The 19,264-nt window shown below is 49.1% G+C and overlaps 7 protein-coding genes across 7 annotated transcripts; 3 read left to right on the forward strand and 4 right to left on the reverse strand.

The window, feature by feature from the left end:
- Nucleotides 1–687: 687 nt before the first annotated feature.
- Nucleotides 688–1,883, reverse strand: CPAR01_00733 (isoflavone reductase; the record flags this gene model as incomplete). Its single annotated transcript, XM_060485023.1, has 4 exons — nt 688–996; nt 1,145–1,384; nt 1,453–1,737; nt 1,800–1,883. 4 exons carry the CDS (start codon nt 1,881–1,883, stop codon nt 688–690), a joined length of 918 nt encoding a protein of 305 aa, XP_060355880.1.
- A 1,989-nt stretch (nt 1,884–3,872) lies between these two features.
- Nucleotides 3,873–7,705, forward strand: CPAR01_00734 (uncharacterized protein; the record flags this gene model as incomplete). The annotated part of the gene is made up of 4 exons (XM_060485024.1): nt 3,873–5,373; nt 5,433–5,492; nt 5,958–6,009; nt 6,301–7,705. The coding sequence occupies 4 exons, from the start codon at nt 3,873–3,875 to the stop codon at nt 7,703–7,705; spliced, it is 3,018 nt and encodes a 1,005-aa protein (XP_060355881.1).
- Nucleotides 7,706–11,170: 3,465 nt separating this feature from the next.
- Nucleotides 11,171–11,467, forward strand: CPAR01_00735 (uncharacterized protein; the record flags this gene model as incomplete). Its single annotated transcript, XM_060485025.1, has 1 exon — nt 11,171–11,467. A coding segment is annotated over one exon (297 nt), but the record flags the coding sequence as incomplete, so codon positions are not given.
- Nucleotides 11,468–12,156: 689 nt separating this feature from the next.
- CPAR01_00736 (isopenicillin-N N-acyltransferase) lies at nt 12,157–13,313 on the reverse strand (the record flags this gene model as incomplete). The annotated part of the gene is made up of 2 exons (XM_060485026.1): nt 12,157–13,215; nt 13,278–13,313. 2 exons carry the CDS (start codon nt 13,311–13,313, stop codon nt 12,157–12,159), a joined length of 1,095 nt encoding a protein of 364 aa, XP_060355883.1.
- Nucleotides 13,314–14,988: 1,675 nt separating this feature from the next.
- CPAR01_00737 (RTM1) lies at nt 14,989–15,877 on the forward strand (the record flags this gene model as incomplete). The annotated part of the gene is made up of 2 exons (XM_060485027.1): nt 14,989–15,187; nt 15,240–15,877. The coding sequence occupies 2 exons, from the start codon at nt 14,989–14,991 to the stop codon at nt 15,875–15,877; spliced, it is 837 nt and encodes a 278-aa protein (XP_060355884.1).
- A 966-nt stretch (nt 15,878–16,843) lies between these two features.
- CPAR01_00738 (uncharacterized protein) lies at nt 16,844–17,650 on the reverse strand (the record flags this gene model as incomplete). Its single annotated transcript, XM_060485028.1, has 1 exon — nt 16,844–17,650. The coding sequence occupies one exon, from the start codon at nt 17,648–17,650 to the stop codon at nt 16,844–16,846; it is 807 nt and encodes a 268-aa protein (XP_060355885.1).
- A 667-nt stretch (nt 17,651–18,317) lies between these two features.
- On the reverse strand, nt 18,318–19,190 carry CPAR01_00739 (translin family protein; the record flags this gene model as incomplete). Its single annotated transcript, XM_060485029.1, has 3 exons — nt 18,318–18,885; nt 18,940–18,957; nt 19,009–19,190. The coding sequence occupies 3 exons, from the start codon at nt 19,188–19,190 to the stop codon at nt 18,318–18,320; spliced, it is 768 nt and encodes a 255-aa protein (XP_060355886.1).
- Between the last annotated feature and the right edge of the window lie 74 nt (nt 19,191–19,264).

Consider the following 19,264-nt stretch of genomic DNA (forward strand, 5'->3'; position numbering starts at 1 on the left):
AGGGAGCAATGAACCCATAGGATCATCGTGTTGTTCACCTACGGAGGGCATGGACATGCGGTAAAGGGGGCTTTCCGTGTCCCCACCACGGGGATTAGAGCGGCATGGAGCCTGGACGTTGCCCCGCGTGGATTCGGCTCCTACATCCGGCTAACTTTAGCGGCCTACTGTAAATTCTGACAACCTCTGGAAGTTAAAGGCGGAGCAATCCGTCCCTGGGGCTTCATCATAATATTTCCCGCCACTTTATTGGCTACTCTTGTGGTCCTTTGGCTTATGTGAGCTGGGTGTGTTGAATGGACAGCATGTAAAAGACCAGAGAAGGGGCAGATAATAGTGTTAGTTAACGCTCTCAATGCTTCGCATTACCTGACATCTAAAGAGATTTATTCGACATCACCATAGCATACCGAGATTGAGGTGGTTCAAGTCCTCGCTTCGTCAGGAAGACTATCACGCTGGCTCTTTGCGTAACTTAAGACTTTTTTTTAAAAGAATTTCATCAGGGTACCAAAGATCTTCAACAGAATTTACGAATCTCGGTTACTTTCCTCATGTCGCGAAGGTACGGAAAGATTATTTCCATGTCGCTCCAAAAATAATTCCAAGGACTTATCCAATTATTATGCATAAAATAGTAAATGATAAAATAGTAAATAATGCTAGTGGCTGGATCGAGGAACAGTTTCAAGCCTTAGCTTTCTTTTCGGCTTTGGCTACATTTTTCTCAAGAGTGCGATAGATAGCTACCGACTTTCCATCAAGGACTTCCTTCAGGAAAGCCTCAAATGTGATGGGTTGAAAGTCAGGGTACAACTTAGTGCCGTCAACGTACCCGAGAAACTCGGCATACTCTGGGGTATTGTCTCCGCGGACTCCCATGGAGTACCAATACTCGTAAAAGATCTTCATCCTGTTATCAAAAGCACTCTTCTCGATGGCGTCTGCCGTCAAAGACTCAGCAGCAATAGCGTTTTCCATAGCTTCGGCAGACATCTATAAAGAAGGCATATTAGCCAACTTCCAAATTAATGCTCTGCGTTTGAGAGATACTTGCATATTCTCGTTTAGTAGTCTTGCCACTCATCTCATCCAACATATTGAAAATCTGATTCTGTGAGAGAATGTCGCCATAGACGAAGACCATCTTGTTGATGGTACGGGGATCAGCGATGATACGCGCTGTGAACCTTCCAACGTCTCTCACATCCGTCAGTGCAGAAAGAGTGTTGCCATCGCCAGCAATGAAGTTAACCGGCAAAGGGGTAGCCGAATCAATGCGTCCAGACGGGAGGCGCGGAATGCTGAGCTGATACCACCAACCGACATCAATGACTGTGTACGGAAGCCGAATCTTCTTTGCGTGAAGAAGAGCCTCCTCTTTCTTTGCCAGTGCACCGATCACAGTTAGCGCAAATGTTATGGACCTGCAGCCTGACAGGAGCTCCTTACCAGCTGGCGCAACGTCAAGACACCTTTGGCTGGCGCAACGGTGGCGAAGAAGCAAGGAACGAATCGCTTTACACCTGCGGCCTTGGCGGCATCGGCAAGAGGAATCTGGCTGCCAAGCGCACTGACGTGAATGGTCGAGATCAGGACGTCGGCGCCCTCCAGAACGATGACGAGCTCAGCCCTTGGCCCCTCAAGATCAACTACGGCGACGGCAACTCCTCTCTTCTCAAGCGCGACAACATCAGGCTTCCTCTCAGAGGCAGGTCGAACAATGGCGATAATTTTCTATCACCACTGATAGTTAGTCTTCCGGATCAGATAAACAATAAGATTAGAAAGAACGCTACCAAGGCTGGAATGTCCGATTCAAGAAGAGCATTGACAATGATGCTGCCCGTCTCTCCTGTCCCGCCTATAAGAGCCACCTTCATGTTGGCTTTGCTGTGTGAGCTGAAGACTAATGATGATTTCTAGGAGTTTTTGATGTCAAAAGGCCATACGTCGGTCAAATAACATAATGACCGCATTGAACCTGCTCATTCTTTATACCTACTGGGTAGGCGGAGTTTGCACAGAAGCCAACTAGAACTGAACTTAAAACTACTCAAAGTCCGCAACTGACGTACCAAGTTGGATGCTTACTCTTGAATCTCATGCAAAGATAGCGGGTTTGGTTTACTTGGCACTGACTTCGTAGGAGATATAAACCTCACAACTGGTGCCCAAGTAGGAAGTCCGCACTTGATTTATAAGAATGTGCGGAGCGGGTCCCTTTTGCGACGGATTGTCACAGGCAATGCCCGTGACTTTGTCTCATCCACTATTGAATTATTGAAGACTAGATGGATTTATCTTGGCCATGAATTCTAATTCTCACTTTCACAAGCCACTCTTACAAGCATTGAAGCAGCACTCGCGTTTCCTCACGTTGCCGTCTGGCTTCGGCATTTGTGGGTAAGAGAAGCATACAGCAGTCGCCGACATATCGAGACGGACATGGTAGACAGTTTCATACTTCAGGGCGCATGAACTTTACTCTGGGTATCGGGATGCTTCGGCTTATGGGGATGGTCGCATTATTAAGGATCGGCTTGACCGATTGCCTGGAAGTTCGTACTAGTAAGCACCCGACCATAACGCAACTTTCATGTCACTAGGGGCTTAATGGAAATATCAACATCTACTACTTGTTTCGCCAAGTGCTACGTACTGCCCGCTGCTCAAATGTCGATTTTCTTTTGTAGAGGCAATGCCTCAATCGAAAGTCTCATACCGGAATGCAGTAGACATAGGTGCAAGAAATAAAGTATCTGACACAGCCTCTCTGCATGGAAGAGATCCCTCGGCTATCAAGCACAGAAGGCACTGAACATATGTAAAAAAATCGATATTACATACTTGGTCCTACACAAGGCGATCTCTCGCCCAAAGTGATGTTGCCGACACCGCCATTGACCTGCTTCTTTGGGTAAGATCAAGTGGCCTCCAAAAATAGGCGTGCTATCTGTGTTCGAGGCCATGAGGGTCTCAGGGGCCACTCCATTCTTGACCCCGCTCGAGTATGGAATCGAACGTGCCAGCGAGAAGAGTCCCTTTCTAACCGAAAGAGAAGTTTCTGTCGGTCACAGGGATAAGACAGAAGAAGCCTGGAGCACTTTCAATCCTGGCTAGGCCTGAGTAGTAATAGTGATTGCCCCCGCGGACAGAGATCAAAGTGCCGGTCTGGGCACAGCCAGCGCGCCAAATTGCATGTTCCAGCCAGAAACTGACCGCGTTATGGTATCCCTTCAGCTCTGCACACTGAGTGCGAGACCAGGAGAGGTCTAGATTGTTTAATCTTACATGGAGTCTAAGATCGAGGCTGACAAATAGATCGAGTCGTCGAGCTCAATGTACAACATATTTACTATCGTGGTGCTGAAGTCTCGCAGAATGGAAGGCTTGACTCAGTCGTCCGAGACCTCATCCCGATGACTTGACGACTGGAACTTACCTTATTCATCAGTCCGATTTCCCGTCAGATTTGGGGCTCATGTATCGACTAGCAAGCATTGCCGCATGAAAGCTCGATCGGCGGCTTTCACGTCGGACGTCCGCATTTGGTAAATCTCAGGAGGCACGGTCGGCCTCCCCGGATCGTACAAGTCTCTCCACATCCTTGTACTACTCCAACGTCTACAATAACAACTTTCCCCAGACCTGCACCCCGCAACCCCCCAGATGCCCCGGATGGGATTTCCTTAAATTGAAACCATGATCCGCTCCCAAAAGTCTAGTTTGAGTTCTTCAGGCGACCTGTTTATCATCCCTATACCTAGTGGTCTAAGCTTGTCTTTCTTCTATCATTCCTCCCTTGCCGTACGCCACTGCTTTCGAAACACCCGTCATCCTGGCCAAACGTCCGGTTTTCAGACTTCAAAATGCCACTACGAACCACCTGGGTACATCATAAATGGGCAATCTTTTATTGTGCTGTATCAGCCATCGGAGCCCTCTGCTATGGATATGACAATACGTACTACAACGGTGTATTGGCCATGCAGGAGTTCAAGAATGATTACGGAGACGTCCGTGATGCCACCGGCAGGCTCGCTCTGTCTTCGTCTTTCCAGTCTCTCACAGCTTCCGCTATTTACATTGGCGACTTGCTTGGCGCAATGATTGCTGCTCCCCTCAATGATCGCTACGGCCGAAAGTCCACGTTCTGGCTGGCTTCATTCTGCATATTCATCGGCGGCATTTGTCAAGTCGCAGACACAATCAGCTCAGAAGCCCTACTTGTGGTCGGACGCATCTTGATTGGCCTTGGAGTGGGCCAGTTTACCGTCACTTCATTGCTGTACATCGGTGAAGTTGCACCCTTGGGCATCCGAGGACCAGCACTCATGTGCTTCCAATTTCTCCAATCCTGGTCTCAGTTATGCGCATCCGCGATCAACCAGGGCACCAAGAGCATCGCAAGCTCTCTGGGATACCGTATTCCTATGGGAGGCCTTGTCATTCTTCCTCTAATCATGGCCGCCCTTCTTCCCTTCATTCCAGAGAGCCCGCTGTGGTACGTTCTCAAGGGCCGTCGTACAGAGGCCGAGCAAAGTTTTCGCAAGATCAATCAGAGCAACCCGAACTACGACCCGTCAGAGGATATGGCTACAGCTGAAAATGCCAAAAATGTCGAAGAGGAACATGCCGAATTCTCTTCATGGGGAGCCCTGATAACGGATCCCATCGAAAGACGCAAGTTGATCTACTCGGCTGGAGCCATGTTCAGTCAGCAGATCTGCGGCATTCTGTTTTTCTACGTTTATGGTGTTGTATTCGTACAGGCAATCGGGTTGGGCGACCCTTTTCTCGTTCAACTGATCACCAACATTGTTCAAATCTTCGCCGTGGGCGCCTCTATAATCACTGTCAACAAAGTGCGCCGCCGTACCAACCTCATGATCACCAACTTGATGATGCTGGTGGCCTTCATCATTATCGGCGGCGTGGCGGTCAAGCCGCTTACATCTTCGACACAATACGTCATTGTAGTGTTTTCCTTTGTCGTCGTAGTTGGTTTCAACTTCGGTCTTGGCCCCCTTGCGTACACCGTCGCTCGGGAAATGGCAGTCGGTCCCAACCAGAACAAGATCATGTCTGCGAGTATCGTCATTTTTTACCTGACAACCTGGGTGGTCTCGTTCACCGCGCCCTATTTATACTACGATGCTGGACTAGGTCCAATGGTAGGCTTCGTATACGCTGGAACGACGTGTCTCTCCATACTGTGGACATGGTTTTGTGTGGGCGAAACCGCAGGTAGATCAAGTTTGGAGATTTCGAGATTTTTCACTGAAAGGATACCCGTCAGAGCTTGGAGGAGTCATGTATTCTCGGAAAGAGAATCCTCGGGAGAAATGAGCTCAGAAGACAAAGGCAAGGGTATGCCGAATGGCCCGTTAACGGCAGAGCACCAGGAATTTGCTGTATAAATGTAGTAGCAACATCTGTAGCGGCAGCTTTGGCACCATTCGCGTACCAGCGCAGTGATATTGATGCTAGTATGTCTATTTACTGATTCGAGTCATGGTACGCGCTGCCCAGATTAGTGGTAACCCGAAAAACGTACGTTACGGAACCAATTAGCGCCCGACTTTCTCAAACTTCGCTGGCGAACACCCAGTCTTAGACTGGCCAAGTTCGTCACAAGAGCTGCCACCTGACAATTGGTGACTGGGAATGAAGGTTAACAAAAGTGACGCAGTGCCACCGCCCAATTTGTACTGGTGAGTAAACTGGCATTTTCCCTGGCCAGTTGTCCTCTTGGCTCGGTGTCGGGAAATCTAGACATCTGGAATGGACAGACTTGGGACGGATTTCCTCAATGGGAATGCCCGTCCGACATTAGCGCGATCGGGGTGCCTGATGAGAGCCGACCGCCAACCGCCTCCTACGGCCTGACGAATGTCGGCGTGTCACCTTTATGGCTTAGCGACAATGTTCTGTAGGAAACTAAAAATATGCAGGATTGACGGGATTTCCTATTTCACGAACGTACGTAGGATGGGGATGCTCTTTGTAAGTGGTGTTTTAGGCACTGGAAAGCTCAAGTATAAATCATAGCTGAGGTGAATCGCAGATATAAGAGTGAATCATCATGAAGCGAAACCACTGTGGAAGATTCATTGTCATCGAGCTTTCCAAATATTCAATTAGCCTTGAGAAAGATTTAACATGCTGCTGCTACTTGGTGAGCCACACCTGTGGTCCGTTGCGTCAAGTTATCTGATTAAAATTCTATGCGGCCATCCCTGCTGTGATCCTTTGGGTCATTATCGGCGGACCGATAACAAACTACTTTGTCGACAGAAAAGGCCTTCGAATTTTTCCTAGCCCCGGAGTTGCCGGTATCTCATCCTCGTGGCGCATCTTCCACTGCTTGAGATATCGGCACTTCATAGTGGTGCACGAAGCTCATGAAACGCTGGGTACGCACGTCCGCATTGGTCCAAACTACGTTTCCATCTCAGATCCTCGCGCTGTCTATGATATTTACGGCCACGGTGCCAACATTCTCAAGGATGCTTGGTACGATGGAGGCGCCGGAGAGTTCCGTCATATGTCGGACGAAAGAATCAAGACCAAGCATCAGAGGAAGCGTAAATTACTTGCTCATGTCTTTGCGCAAAAGTCATTATCGGAACAAGAGCCCGTCATTGCTGAAACGATCCGCACTTTGATGACACAACTCAGAAAGCATGCGCAAGATGAGAGACCAGTCAACATGCGCCGGTATTTCAACTACTTCACCATCGATGCTTTTTCGACAATGCTCTATGGCAGTTCACCCAACTGCTTGGAGCGTAATAGCGACATAGTCAACGCCGAAACGCCGGGTGGGAAGGTCTATCAAGTTCCCTTCATTCAGTCTTTACTAGACGCCACTCACATCAACACCGTCCTTGGAATGGAAGCCGGTCTGTTGCCCTTGACCAGAAAGTTCTTTTCATGGCATCCTTACAAGAAGGCTGGCGCGGACTTCGATAATATCATCTTGCACTGCACCAAGGCGCGTTTCGCATCCAAAGACAAGGACGGGGATATATTCCAACAGTTGATGGCTAAGACTAAGGGCGAGCCGGTAAACTTGCCCTTTGGCGAGCTTTTGGCGGAATGCTCGGTCATGATGAATGCCGGCACGGAAACAACTACGGCCGCTCTAACAAACGCTGTGTACCTCATCTACACCCACCCTAACGTACTCGAGCAACTTCGAGAAGAACTGGACCCCATCATTGTGCAGAATACCGTACCGAGCTACGACGCCATCGGCCAGCTGCCGTTCCTCAAAGCCTGCATTGAGGAATCCCTCCGCGTTCGACCGGCAAGCTCAATGGGCTTGCCTAGGGTCGTGCCGGAGGGCGGTCGGGTGATCGCAGGGCAGTTCGTGAGCGAGGGCGTCACTGTATCAGTCCCAACCTACACTCTACTGCGGGATGTCGAGGCTTTCAAGGATGCTGAGCCATTCCGACCTCAGCGCTGGATTGATGGAAATAAGGAGAAGATGCTTAAGGTTCACCTTCCATTCAGTACGGGACCTCGAGCATGCATAGGCAGAAACATTGCCTACTTTGAGCAGCTCATGCTCATCTCATCTCTGGTACGAAACTTCGATTTTGCTCTAGCTTCACCGGACCATGAGTTCAGGGCCTTGGAGCGGTTCAACTCTAACCCAGACGAGCTCTTCCTTCTCTGCAGACTTCGTGATATTTGAGGTAGCTCATACTACAGACTGCCACTTCCTTAGCAACGATTATTTGATAGTTCGCAATTCTTACCGATTAAGTCTCTTCGTTAGCTGAAAGCTCCAGCCGAGACGTCGAAGTGTCACAACTATGTCAACCCCAATCTGCCCTTTATTTCTCCTCCGCAGTAGCTTCGAGTGTGTCAAAGAGCACATGCAGGCTTTTCGAAGAAAGTAGAACTAGAAATTCAGACATACGAGAAAGAGGAGGCCTCTCCAAAGCCAGAATACGTGCTGCCAAGCCGGAGCTCTGATTTGTTTCACGGTCCATGTACCACGACATGTATCCAGTCACCCAAAACACGATTTCGGCCTCGTCCTGAGCCATGTTGATGTTCCGCATCTGAACCTCGGGTTTGGCCCCCTTGCCGTCATTAGCTTGCCGAAAGAGAAAAGAAAGACCTAGAGCTGTGCGGACCCTCCAAAATCGGTGAAATTACGCGCGTGCGAAGGTTATCTGGAAGCAAATTGTTGTTTGAATAGCTGAGAGATGGCCGTTGAGGGCATTTAGTCCCATTTTACTGAACTCGTTGGGAAAGCCGGAAAGTCAAATACAGAAGTACGAGACAGAGAGCGAAGCTCAAGGCTATCGGCTCTATGCTGCCCGGATACCCTGCGGATCTCATGTTGCACCCGCCGAGCAAAACCCCCGGAAACAAGCTTGTGTCCCGAACTGAACGGTACTAGCCGCCGCCGCCGCCGCCGCAGATGTGGAGCTTCTGCCGCCTTCCGGGATTTTCCGGGGAGCGGTACACGGAGGCAGTCCGAAGATAAGGCAACTCGAGTTTCGCAAACGCTGTTGCGTTCACCTGATATAAGCTTCACGCCGTGCTTGCGCTTTTTAAGGGGCTGTCATTTATGAATCCTTCGAGACAACCAGCAGCAACAGCCGCGACAGATGCTCTGGCAGGTAACATACTGTTCTTCTCTCGGATGCGACCATAATGCCACTGAGATCGCATATGTACGCAGGCCAAGTGCCGCGCGCCGAAAACATCACCCCTAGATAACACCACCATCCAATTTTCGACTATCCAATTCGACTATGGCTTTCAGGGCTGAATTGAGCTTTATTCCAGTCTATACATAATGTAGACAGATTAAGTGGCATTAGCTCATAACAAACGCTACTCTGATCCATCTCATGGTATCCACTTTCCTCTCTGGATTTTCGCTAGGGCATGAAATTGGAAACCAGCATAGACCAATACGTAGCATATCTAAGTGGCTTCGTTTCTTGCCATCCACTCGGGTCAATCAGTTGTCGAGTCATCTCTTTTGCAAATGTTCTCTTTTGTAAATGCGGATCCAGGGAGCTCCCTTTCACCTCGGTAAGTTTCTGAAGATTATAGTCTAGATGATCTGATCGTGATATTGTTATTGAGACTAAAATCTCGAGATTAAAGCTTAACGTAACACGAAGAAGAGCAGCTGGTCGGTCTTTTGTTCAAGAAAGCAGCTCGGAATCGTAGGAAGGTCATTGCGGATCATCAGTCTGTATTTGCTTTACTTTCATCGAGTTATCGCCAAGATCAAATATGATTTGAGTATTTGAAACCACGCACCTCGAACTTGGATATTGCCTCATGTAAAATTCGTATGAGTCGTGTTCCTGCGTGGACGAAGCGGAGGGGCTGTCCCGTCGTGGAAGTTCCCTCTGAGCCCTGTGCCTTGGTGCTCGACGCAGAGCGATCGTGACTTTGGAACTCTGCTCTCTGCCAAGAGAACTCACTGCTGGCGCGCCCGCCGAGTGGAAGAGGGTAAAGCTTGCGTTACATCACGATTGTCTCGTAGTCGGGATGCTCTATAATTGGACCCTGAATTCTGTGGAGGCAACTCAAGCCGGGACTCAGGGGCGGAATCCCATTAATCAACCTTGCGGCGCCGGCTACGCTTTTCTCACCTCTACTATCTGATCCGAACTTTCCGTAGCAGCAAGAAATGCCGATCACGACCACGAGGGCAGATAAGTGCACGAGGTTGCGTTTATCGTTGAAGCGCGTAAGCCCCGCCATTCAGAACTCTAAGTATGCTCTTCCCAGGAGGCCCCTAGTTTTGACGTGAGTTTGTTTCGAGGCGCACCGGCCGGCCGTTGATCGGCACTGTCGAAATGCCAACCCGCATCGAACTTCCCGCTCGGCCTCTGCCAGAGTAGCTTCTAGCCGTTGGCATTCGTCCCGTTCTTGGACATGGGGAACTCTCAAAGTAAAGGTTTACAGGCGTGGCTACAGCACGAGTCGCACTACGGCCGGACCATTGACGGAACTGGGTGAGCCGGGAGGGTTTGCAGGAATCGAGCCAAGAGAGAGTTTTTTCTCCGATCTTGACTGTCGATCCGGAGGGACCCGTAGCTGGCTTGCTAGCGCGTCACCACACCACCGCGGGGTATATTGCGATCTTATGGTTCGTAGATCACTAATTATATGTCAGTCAAATCCAAGACAATGGGCGGAGCTTCAGCTGCCAAGAGTCCGATTCAAACCTCAATTGGGAGAACACTTTTGGTTTGACCGCGCGACGACTCCATGTTTCCCACATGATAGCAGGGGCAAGATCTCGAACAACATTCGTTGACGATCCGGGTCAGCTGTAAATGGACAGACTACCCAGGCTTTAATGGTTCGGTGACACTGAGGTCTTCTTGCTGTTAACGCGTAAAATGCATGAGATTCTTTCCCCAGACCACAATGCCGAAGTCTCCCACAGGCGCGGTACATTTAAGACGATGTAACGGAGGCAGCACCCGCGCCTGCAGCGATGGTGCGGTTCACTTCAAACGCGAAGAAACTCCAAAGGAATCCTGTCACGACACTGCGACGAAACATGCCAATTCACCAAGCTTAATCCTCTCTTCCGCCTTCCCAGCTAGTTCTTAGACGACGGGATGTCGATTATTCAATAGCCTTGTTCATCAGGTATGCTCTCCTCGCGCGTGTCGCAGCTTGTGACCAATTACCGATAGCGGCTTGGCAAGAAGTTATTGTGACCGCCGCGAAGGCTAAGTTCCCGTTTTGGCGGCATGGTTAAGCTTTGCCTATCCGGTCGTCTCGAACACGAAACCGATCATGATGGCCAATCCTGTGTCACGGATCTGATTACTGGATAGGCCGGACTGGCCACTCAGGACCAGGTCAAGGAAACAGCTTCTGGAAAACATGATGATGGGTAGCAAAGCTCCCAATCGGGCGTGACCAAACGCGGATTTTGAATTCTACGCAGCCCTTGCCATGTAAAACATAGCCGGCTCTCCATCGACGACCTGGGTACTAATTCTACACATATAAATTTCCGTTCCCTCTCTCCTTCTGACCAACAATCAGCTCGTCAGCACATCAACGCATAATTCAGGCACTACAACATATAATTGCGGCTCTTTTTCGAATTCAATAGTAAGGCAATGCCTTGTTCCTTACCGTTTAGTACTAACACACGTCAGTGAACTTCAACTTCCTGGTCTGGTTCTTCCTTTTGGGTGCTACCAGCGTTTACGCAAGCACCTGTACTGTGGAACCACGGTCCAACTTTGACAGTCGTTTCGATTCAAGCTTCGCAAAGCAAGCAAAGCAGCAGTGCCGCAGCGCCGGCGGGAACTCCAAGGGAGGCAACTCGGTGCGGCAAGTCTGCGATTTCCGTGGCGATCCGCCCAGATCTCTTCAGCGGACGTCTCGTATTCAAGTCTCCTCGAACGGCCGTAGCACCAATGTGAATGTGAGGTGGAACTGTAGGCGTTAACATCGGTAGAGAAAGGTCATGGCACGACTCAGCGTCTCGAAAGAACGAGAGGCCTGTCAGAAAGGCATGCTGAATCGAGAGACAAGGAGCATCTTGATTGTGTTGACACAACCCGAGCAGATGAAAGTGAAACTCGAGGATGATCATGTTCTTCATTGTTAGCAGTGCGTACCGATGTTTCGTCCTTATCGTCTCTGATCTAGGTGTTACCAAATACACAATATTGCAATTACAGTACGCCGACACGTGATTTGTACAAGTCTACTTTACGCCGGCTTGCTACTCGAGTGATGGCTTCGTTCCTTACGTCAACATTCGAGGGTGATCATGCCATCCTTTTACGTTAGTAAACTCCTGGTCTGTCATTGAACTGTGATTCTTGAACTTGACGTGCCCAGCGTGGGTGTCCAATTAAGAATATGTACGTAAAACGAAATCTGTAATCGTCGATACGTTGAACAACGAGAATTGTGAGCTTGCATCCCATGCGCAACTTCAAACCACTGTGACTTTTGATGGTATTTGCAATAGTTCTCGAAATTTTGACGCGATCCACGATTACGTATTTAAAGTGACACGAAGTGTCGCCAAAGTCTATTCCTTTTTTCATGTTGGTAAACAGAACACAAGCCAAGGCATACTGGCCAGAGAACCTATAAGTAAATTCATAGCACGTTCAGAATACGACATTAGAATCCAATTTCGATCTGCTCCTCAATCTCCGTCGTCCGACCAATGGAAATAATGCCCTTTCTTTCGGTGAGGTCAAACACCACATTGAAAAGAGTACCAGAATCATCCTTTCCGATTTGCTTCCGGTTGATGGAGCTTGGGAAGTTTTGTTCATCCTTGAAAAGCTCTAGCAATGACTTGAAGCCGGCGTTCTCGCCAACATCTAGCGTTGCTAGCTCCCTCATACGGGCAGTACGTTTCGGTGAATCTACAAGCCAGAGTGGCTCAAGGACGCCCTCATGATCCAATATCAAGTTATTGGCATGAACGACACGACCATTCTCATCAGCCGGCAGCTCCCTAAACCCAATGCTGGTACACTCGAGGCCAGTAGGGCCTGAGTGGTCGCCGAGAAGAATGTGACTGCTTCCAGCTAACCCCACGCTCTTTATCTTTTCCAGGGCCTCTCTTTTTGACCTGGATTCCAGAATGGTCCGCAGAGCAAAGTGGGTTGGCATACGCTCTGAGTTGACGCCCTTCGCGCGGATCCCATTAAGGAGACATCCCACACCGTGCTCGTTGAATCCAATTTTCCCAATGATTCCTGCTTCAGTGATCATTTGGAAAGCTGGCAGATCGATGCCGGGCCCACCATGCGGTTTGGCGCGAACGATGATCAAATTTGGTTTTTGCTCGTTCTTCCAGTCCCAGTTCTGTGAGAGAAATGTAGACCCTCCAGGAGTCTTCCAGCCTAGTGCAGTGCATCCGTCCACTGCCATTTCAACTGATGTAGTTGACGTGGGTCTTGTCGGTTCCGTTTCGAAGAGACCAAAAGCGATCTCGCTTCGTATGTTCAATGCAACAACATCCAGAACGTCCACGGCAGCACCTTCCGCTATCCCTTCGATCTCTTCATAGTATGAGGGAAACTTGGCTTTGAGGTGTGGCACAAACTCTCGGGTCTTCACCTGTACTGTGGACCACTCTAACCCGCTGAAGTCTTTGAAAAAATAACGGTAGAAGGCAATTGACCCAGCAACTTGCTTCGCAGCCTGATGACCTACAGCAAAGCCGATCTGCGTTGACACGGAGGTGAGCTTCTCAGGCACATAAAAAAGCAGTCAGGCGCATCACTCACCTCTCGATGGGTTCCAGAAACAGTGATATCAATCATCCTCGCAGAATGTTCTCTTGCTCGAAATTTGCCATTGTTGGGATGAGGATGCAGAGTCGATAGATGGATCCCTCTTGGTGGCCTTACATCCGTGATGCGGGGTTCTCCTCGGCTATCTCATGCAGGCTTCGGAGTGGCAAACACTAGACGGCTCGCCGGCTCTCAACATCCTCGATACGGTCCTACCTACACGTTTGCATTAGCTCCCTTGCTGTTTGCATCTTCATCCGATAGTAGCTAATCTCCGACAGTTTCAACCAATGATATCAAACGTCCCCAGGCCAATTAAAACATCAATCAATTGACCACCTGCCCATACAACACTTACCGCAATACCACAGGTTCTGCAGATGTGTAGTAGCCTAGGTATTGTGTCGCGAAGTTGCCGACTGCCCTTGCCTCGTATGTACATTCACCCTTCCAGACTGCGAATGTCCAAACAGACCACCAATTCAGTAGAGAGCCTTCGACATCTCATTATATTACAACGCTGAATACAATGATGTTCGGTCAGACCCCTCAAAGAGTCAAGGAAGCCCCTGGGGCAAATCAACTGGAACTTCCTGCCCACTCCGGCGCTTAGAACGACACTAATAAAAACTTATGTAGTCTCGGAAATAATGTTAATTTTTGAGGATGTCATACTTGAGTCTCAAATCATATGTTATTAGCATCTGAGTTTCATGCACCGAATTCAAGGCAAAAAGTCTGGTTCTTTTTGGATCTCGTACTCTCGATCAGTGGCCTCATTCTTGCACATGACCCCTTGTGCAATGGGTGTCCGTGATGCCCAGGATCTGATTGGAAATTTCCGGGCTCATGGGTCTTGGAAGAGAACGAAAACGCTCAGTATTATATATTCTCTTCGTTTTCGCCCATTTACACTGGAGGAGAAGTAGCGATCTAGATGCTGCTGATGTCATTAACTGACCTGGAGATTCAGATCATCAGCATAGGTATCACATTTTGATACAGATTTTGGTGATTTGATGCTCTTAGCCTCATTTTGAAGGTGAAACTTTGCAAGTGCTGCAATAAAGCAGACGGTAGAAGTCTCCGGCACCAAGAAATAGCGAAGGCGTGTTTTCTCAGCGAGGTTGCTTCATGTTGGCAGCGGTTTTGCCGTTCTTCCCTTCACACTGCTCACGCGTTTGCAAAAGCCAAGGCTGCATTATGATAAGAGATTCTTTTTGGGGAGATATATTATTGAATTGTCGAAATGAGCGTATGCGCGTTATTGACCCGAGCTGTAAACCCTCGGGTAAGCTGCTCGGGTTGATGCTTTGTTCCGCGTATTCTTTACCACCCGACTCGGGTCCGTATGCCCCACACCCCAAGCGATCCGAACCCGTTCAACCGCAACTCTATCCGAGCATTCACGGCCTGGCATAGAGTAGAAAAAAATATGCAAACACGGAGCTAATGAGGCTTAGATTTGTCTAGACTTTGTGGAGCTCGGATGTCTCTTTTGGGTACTGGCATGTCTTTACAATGTGGACAGCTTCGTTTGCTCCTCGGCGTACATATACCCGTCCATTTCTTTGCTTTCTCGAATTCCCAGATAGTCCTTTCTGACGGCAGTCTCCCTCAACATTGCTCGCCATTCTTGCCGAAGTTTCTCGTAATTCTTCGTACATTCTGATCCGAATCACCAGACGCTCGTTAGCCTGCAGCCATGTCTACGGATGGTTACTTCGCGCCAGTGCCAGGAGTTAAGCCTACCAAAGGAGGAGCCTACCTTTGGCGCTATCTCCCGAGCAAACCTGCGGCGATCCTATTTCTCATTATATTTCTATTGTCTTTCCTCTACATCAGCTGGAAGATCTGGAGGACTCGTGCTCGCTTCTGCATCGTCTTTGCAGTAGGATGCCTCTGTAAGTTGCGCAATGGCTCTTGATAAACCTCGATGTACTGACTCCCAGTAAGTTGAAGTCATAGGATATGGAGCGCGCGCTAGCGCCCACGACAAGACCGACAGAATCATGACGTTCGCCATCCAGAACATGTTCATCATCATCGCACCCGTCCTCTTTGCCGCCTCAATCTACATGATCCTCGGTCGAATTATCACGAGTATCCACGCCGAGAAATATTCGATGATCCGACCAGCCAAATTGACGAAGACGTTTGTCCTTGGAGATCTGGTTTCTTTCCTAATTCAGGGAGGCGCTTCAGGTATGATGGTGATCCAAAAGCCCGGTCTCGCGACTTGGGGTGAGAGGATCGTCATCATCGGCCTTGTTGTCCAGATCATCATGTTTGGCCTCTTCTGTGCTATCGCCGTCGTCTTCCACCGCAGAATGAGACAAGCACCCACTCCCGACTCCCTGGACGGCCTAATCCCATGGGAACAGAGCCTTTACATGCTTTATGCCGTCAGTCTGCTCATCATGGTTCGATCAATCTTCAGAGTTGTCGAGTTCGCTCAGGGATATACGGGTTACTCTCTTTCCCACGAATGGACACTTTACGTTTTCGACTCCCTTCTTATGTATCTCGTCACGGTGCTCTTCGCTTGGAGGTTCCCAGAGCGCTTGAGGCCTAAAGACGATCTGGCTTTGTGAGCTATCGTGCATAGGCCTAACCATCGATGTTTGGTGCTGGGTTGTCACATATGTGAGGGTGGGTCAAGCTTGTGAATCAAGGCATTTTGTGGGAGTTTGTTTCGTTAGGTCGGTCTTACGGGCCTTCTCGCTGGCCGATTTCAGTCCTCACTCCAAGTCCTTAAGGAGTTTGGCACGCCTCAATGTCTAGCTTAAGTAGACGCTCTCGTCTGTTTCACTTAGAGACGGGGTTAGTAGACGCGGAATCGGTAATGCTTATCAGGACATGAGGTCAAGTCAATTCTAATGTTATTTGAAAACATGCCACGGAGGGCAATATTTTCCTTTTTTTTCCGGTGAAGGTTTCAGTAACTCAGCGAAGCCAGTATTGAAGTGGAAGATTCGGAGGATAAATGGGCTAAGCTCATGAAAATGCAAGATCCATGGAGAAGCACCTCAAAGACAGTCTTACGCTTACATATCATGTAATCGGCATGTGTGGTAAAAACAGCGGAACGACGTAGTCCTAAGATGGGTGGGCTTTACCAGGTTTTACTGTTTGTTATAGTTCCTCCTACAACGATATCAGGTAAAATCAGGCCAACAGCCAGCTTTCATCATCCGAGTTGTCATCCAAGTCATCTTCACGTTGGATCACGAATACGTTTCGACTATCATTGAGAATATTCTCTAGGTAGTTTGGGATTGTTGTGATGGATCTTCTTATCGGAAAAAGTAAAGGCTAGGTAGTTATACATTCATCCGACCCTATTCCCGCAGTTTTCTTCGTTCGACAACTCACTTGAGGTATTATTGAGTTAAAGAAGAAGTGAACCTGCTTGTACTAATGTCGACTCGCAGTCGATGGGGTATATCGGAGAGCCAAAAAGCACCTCCCAGATACTGAGTAAAATCCATTCTGATTTCTCCCGCTGCTGTAATCCTCTCAGGTGAATCAGATAGTGCTCTGGTCTTAACTCTCCATCCCTAACTCCACTGCACACCTATAATCCTTGGACCACCTCTATAATACACAGGTCTATGCCGGTGTTCTGTGTTGCTACCCGACTCTGGATGGTGCTCCTCGGGGCTCTCAGAAACGTTCAAGTCAGCCCCCATCAGAACGAAAGCCGCCCAATATGTCGGCTGAGAATAGTTCAGATGACCCTTTTTGCCTCCAAGCGGTGCTATGATTCTCTCAGTATCCTGCTTTTCGCCATTCCCAAGTAAATCCCTTATTTCGGCCAACTCTATCTCGACTGCCCGCGGAAGCGCCTGAAACATAGCTGACTGAGCTGCCTTCAAGGCTTCTCTCAGTGACTGACCCGATGCGAGGCTTTCATAGAAGCGTCTCATAAAAATGACTGTAATGTTGTCATTGATAGGCCACAAAGTGACTAACACATTTCTCACGCCAGAAGCAATCAGACTTGTAGCAAATCCTGCGGTACTCCCACCACCGGCATAAGACACTCCTCCAGTGTGACAGGGGCTCATAACAACGAGCTCATGATCCATGCCTGCGTCAGAGAAGCCTTCAACAGAGATGCACTTTCCGTTAGCAACAGATATTTCTGAGAGTGTTGAGAACTCCTCCGAAAAGTAGTCGTGAGTGGCTAGGTGCAAGATGTCATATTGGTGAATGTTAAAGAGAATGGCTTCTTTCGTTGCGTCAGATCCAGTCAGGGCCAAATTAGCGGATTGTAATCTGGCAATGACCTCGGCTTCAATCTCAGCACCCGGGAGTGAGGGAAGAGGTGTTACTCTTCCAGTAATTCGGTCCACGTGTGACATCCTCGATGGGTTTCCAATAGCCAATACTTTTCTTTCGACGTTCGAACGATTTCGTGTTTTTAGTGCGTAGTATGAGCTTAGGCTTGGAACGTACGATACGGTACGAGACTGCAAATCCGAGGATACCCATCGCGGTAGATTTCCGTACAAATGTCTTCTCGAAAACCTGTGTGAAGCTTAACTGACTAGAGGCTTCGGCTAGCAATCGACTATCCCACTAACTTCTACTTTGTACTTCTGCACAACTTGCGAGTCGCAATGCTTCACAGAGCTCGAACTTGCCGCTCGCAAAACGTGATAAGTGAAGGTTTCTATTGGAGACTGAATCGAAAGGAAATTAAGATATTGGAGCCCAACTAATTGAAAGATAGGCACGACAGTGTAGGAGATCGCAAACCAAAATCTCGACAGAGGAGTCGTCGCAAGGTAGTCGGCGTACAACTTGGAAAGTTGCCCAAATATCTCTTCTAGGTAAGTGCGCAAAGATTATCTGCATCGCAGTGGACGGAGTAATAGGGCTTCGGTCAAGCTAGCCCCTTAAATCTTGTCAAATGAGACGAGCGATGCTCTCCATGTTTACAGAATTCTGTTCTACATATTCAGCTACCTCTCCTTGGCCATGCCAACCGCCGTAATACCCTATAGTTCAGTACTACATTTATCGACGTCATTCCAAAGAAGAAGGATCGAAGTCCTCCTTCATGTCAGGCACCCAGCCTTTTGGCCGTTCCGTTCCCCGGATCGCCAAGCCATAGCCCAGCTTCTCTACCTTGCGCACTGACTGTCGCATCACCTCCATTTTGCCCCTGAAGTCTCTTGTCGGAATCTCTGGAAGAATCTCGAAGCAGCTGCTCAGCTCATGGATATCCATCAGAATGTTGCGGCCCTCTATGCCGGCCAGCTGACCCGTCTGGGCAGTGGTCACCGTAGCGAAACGCATCATCTCGCCAAAGAGGTCAAAGAGACCAAACATGTAGTCGTTTTCGGTGATTGAGACGTTGGCTGGGACTGCCGCTGCTGTCTCTTCCTCGCTGATGAGGGTCTGGTTTCGGAGGTAGTGGGAGAAGGAAAGGGCCTCAACGAGCTCCTCTAGGCAGCGGAGAGAGTGGGCATAGCGGTAGCGGTTGACGCCTTGGATGTCGTTCTCAATGGCGGCGAGATGCTTCTGAATCTCGCCCATGCGCGTTTCGATCTCCTTGTTGGCGAAGTTTGGAAGGTCGCCCAACTTGTTGACTCTGGCCCAGTATTAGTAGACGGCATGAGAACAAGGTGAGATCGGTGGGAGTCACCTTTGGCAGGTGAAAATGCTGCATCCCTGTTAGTCAAGTCCCATTCCAGACGAATAGCTGAATGCTCACATCTTCTTGCTCAACGCGGTGACGTCTCTCGATGCCTTGACAATGCGCTCCCTACGATCGTGGTGCTGGTCTAGCTCATCGCGGAATTTCATGAACATGGGGGTGAATTGAGACTCGGGCGCAGCCGGCTTCGGTTTGGATTCATGAGTCCGCATGTTGCCATCCCGGTCGCGCTTAGACATCCTGAATTACTGCAACAATTAGACGGTGTTGGTGAGATGCGAGGTCGGGAAAAAGTGAGGCCGTCGATGAAGTC

This window comes from Colletotrichum paranaense (genome assembly GCF_030867605.1).
Source record: "Colletotrichum paranaense strain IMI 384185 chromosome Unknown Scaffold_1.1, whole genome shotgun sequence".
Classification (NCBI taxonomy): domain Eukaryota; kingdom Fungi; phylum Ascomycota; class Sordariomycetes; order Glomerellales; family Glomerellaceae; genus Colletotrichum; species Colletotrichum paranaense.